Below are 2,884 nucleotides of genomic sequence, written 5' to 3'. Positions count from 1 at the left end.
GATCCGGGACCGATATGCCCCGACGTTTTGACCCTCCAGGCGAGCCACGTTTCAGATTATATTGGCTCAGGACAAGTAAAACATCTTTTGTATATGCTAGTTAGCATTGGCACTAATTTTAATTTTTTGTATTATACTTAATCAATTCTTTTTGACGCGCAGCCTGTACCAGACATCACGATGATCGAGCATTCCCAGAGCCATTCGTCTTGGGTCATTGAGGATGCGAGAGTTCTAGCGCTGATCTCTCAGGCCGGTTTTCGGGAGTGTTCGACGGTTCGATATATCAGGCTTGATTGGCCGCTTATCACTGCTTTGATTGAGAGGTGGAGGCCAGAGACCAACACCTTTCACATGCATATAGGGGAGTGCACCATCACTTTATAGGACGTGGCCGTCATACTTGGGCTCCGGATCGATGGGCCGGCAGTTACGGGCACTGATGATCATAGTTGGTCGGAGGTATGTGCCCGGCTTCTTGGACAGGTTCCGGACTTGAGGAGTGGTACGATGAAGCTATCGTGGCTTCGTCAGACATTTTAGGACGACATACCAGAGGATGCCAGTATGGAGACGCTTCAGTTCCATGCTCGTGCTTACATATTGCACATGATAGGGTGTGTGCTTTTTTCTGATGCGAACAAGACTCTTGTACATGCACGATGGCTGCCGTTGCTAGAGGATTTTGACATATGCGGCGCACTGTCGTGGGGCAGTGCGGTGTTGCCATACTTGTATCGAGAGCTGAGTAGAGTATCCCTGATGCAGAATAAAGAATTCAAGGGATGCTGCACATTGATACAGATTTGGTCATGGGAGCGCATTCATATCGGACGCCCTACTTTACTTGTGCACTGTGACCTACAGGGGCAGTTTCCTTTGGCGTACAAGTATAATTGTACACACAAATTTTATTCGCACTGAATTTGTACTTATATATTCTCTATTCTGCATATAGGTATAACGTGCGGTACGCTAAGTACCGATCAGCGACGCGCCATCGTGAGTTTTACCGAAATGAGCTTGATGGTCTCCAACACGAACAGGTAAATATAAATCTCAAGTCGTTATGAATATTATAGTTTTGTTGTTGATACTGATAAATTTTTTATTTTATTTCAGTTCAAGTGGAGACCCTATACACCGCCGGAGCTGGATATGCATTCTCTTGCACCCATCTGCCGAGATAGTCCCGACTTGTGGAGAGCGAGAGTTCCATTGATTTGTTGGGAGATCGTGGAGATGCATGTCCCTGACCGTGTGCTACAACAGTTTACGCTCTCTCAGCATGTACCAGATCCTGTTGAGCAGATCTCTCGTCGGCGGCGACCTACTTCGCACCATAACGACTGGGCCGTAGTCCGTGCGGCCTACATAGACAGGTGGGCTCACAGGTATGATTTCATCCAGGATACGAGGCCCACGGCTGTTGACTACACCGCATATATGGGTTGGTATTGGGATATCACACGTAGATGGATCACACGTGACCCACAGCCCTTAGCTGGACACATGCCACGGCCACCGACAGACAGTTACATCCCTAGTGGGATGAACGAGAGAGATTACGTAAGTTTCTAAGCTAAATTATAATATTTTTTTCTTGAGTTGGTACTTAATAAATTATTTACCTCACAGGTCCATGCTTTGGATAGCATTCAGGCTGATATTGATGCGACCGTGCCTGAGATTCAGGATCAGGTGGCGTTAGGACTCCTCAGCAGGATCAAGAAGACCATAGCGCTGAGTAGAGTATCCCTGATGCAGAATAAAGAATTCAAGGGATGCTGCACATTGATACAGATTTGGTCATGGGAGCGCATTCATATCGGACGCCCTACTTTACTTGTGCACTGTGACCTACAGGGGCAGTTTCCTTTGGCGTACAAGTATAATTGTACACACAAATTTTATTCGCACTGAATTTATACTTATATATTCTCTATTCTGCATATAGGTATAGCGTGCGGTACGCTAAGTACCGATTAGCGACGCGCAATCGTGAGTTTTACCGAAATGAGCTTGATGGCCTCCAACACGAACAGGTAAATATAAATCTCAAGTCGTTATGAATATTATAGTTTTGTTGTTGATACTGATAAATTTTTTATTTTATTTCAGTTCAAGTGGAGACCCTATACACCGCCGGAGCTGGATATGCATTCTCTTGCACCCATCTGCCGAGATAGTCCCAACTTGTGGAGAGCCAGAGTTCCATTGATTTATTGGGAGATCGTGGAGATGCATGTCCCTGAATGTGTGCTACGACAGTTTACGCTCTCTCAGCATGTGCCAGATCCTGTCGAGCAGATCTCTCGTCGGCGGCGACCTACTTCACATCATACCGATTGGGCCGTAGTCCGTGCGGCCTACATAGACAGGTGGGCTCACAGGTGAGATTTCATCCAGGATACGAGGCCCACAGCTGTTGACTATATCGCGTATATGAGTTGGTATTGGGGTATCACACGTAGATGGATCACACGTGACCCACAGCCCTTAGCTAGACACATGCCACGGCCACCGACAGACAGTTACATCCCTAGTGGGATGAACGAGAGAGATTATGTAAGTTTCTAAGCTAAATTATAATATTTTTTCTTGAGTTGGTACTTAATAAATTATTTACCTCACAGGTCCGTGCTTTTGATAGCATTGAGGCTGATATTGATGCGACCGTGCCTGAGATTCAGGATCAGGTGGCGTTAGGGCTCCTCGACAGGATCAAGAAGACCATAGCACAGGTGTTTCATAAGACTCACGTCGACGAGTTCGCAGGCCGTGAGGACAGGTCTCGATCATTTGGGCAAGCGTACACTCGGCGCCGACGGCCACGTGACGATGACGGCGGCACTTCGCATGCTGATGGAGCCGGCACTTCGCA

General features: G+C 47.1%; 1 protein-coding gene across 1 annotated transcript in view; it reads left to right on the top strand.

The window, feature by feature from the left end:
• LOC109847279 overlaps positions 1,284 to 2,884 on the top strand; it is a 3,296-nt gene continuing 1,695 nt past the window's right edge. Inside the window, exons 1-2 of the mRNA XM_020416517.1 lie at positions 1,284 to 1,569; positions 2,637 to 2,881. Coding sequence (XP_020272106.1) covers positions 1,447 to 1,569; positions 2,637 to 2,881 — 368 coding nt within the window. The 5' untranslated portion in view covers positions 1,284 to 1,446. The remainder of the gene's footprint in view (positions 1,570 to 2,636; positions 2,882 to 2,884) is intronic.

The sequence above is a fragment of the Asparagus officinalis genome, chromosome 7 (genome assembly GCF_001876935.1).
Source record: "Asparagus officinalis chromosome 7, Aspof.V1, whole genome shotgun sequence".
In the NCBI taxonomy this organism is placed as follows: Eukaryota; Viridiplantae; Streptophyta; class Magnoliopsida; order Asparagales; family Asparagaceae; genus Asparagus; species Asparagus officinalis.
This window is presented reverse-complemented; position numbering and strand designations above follow the sequence as displayed.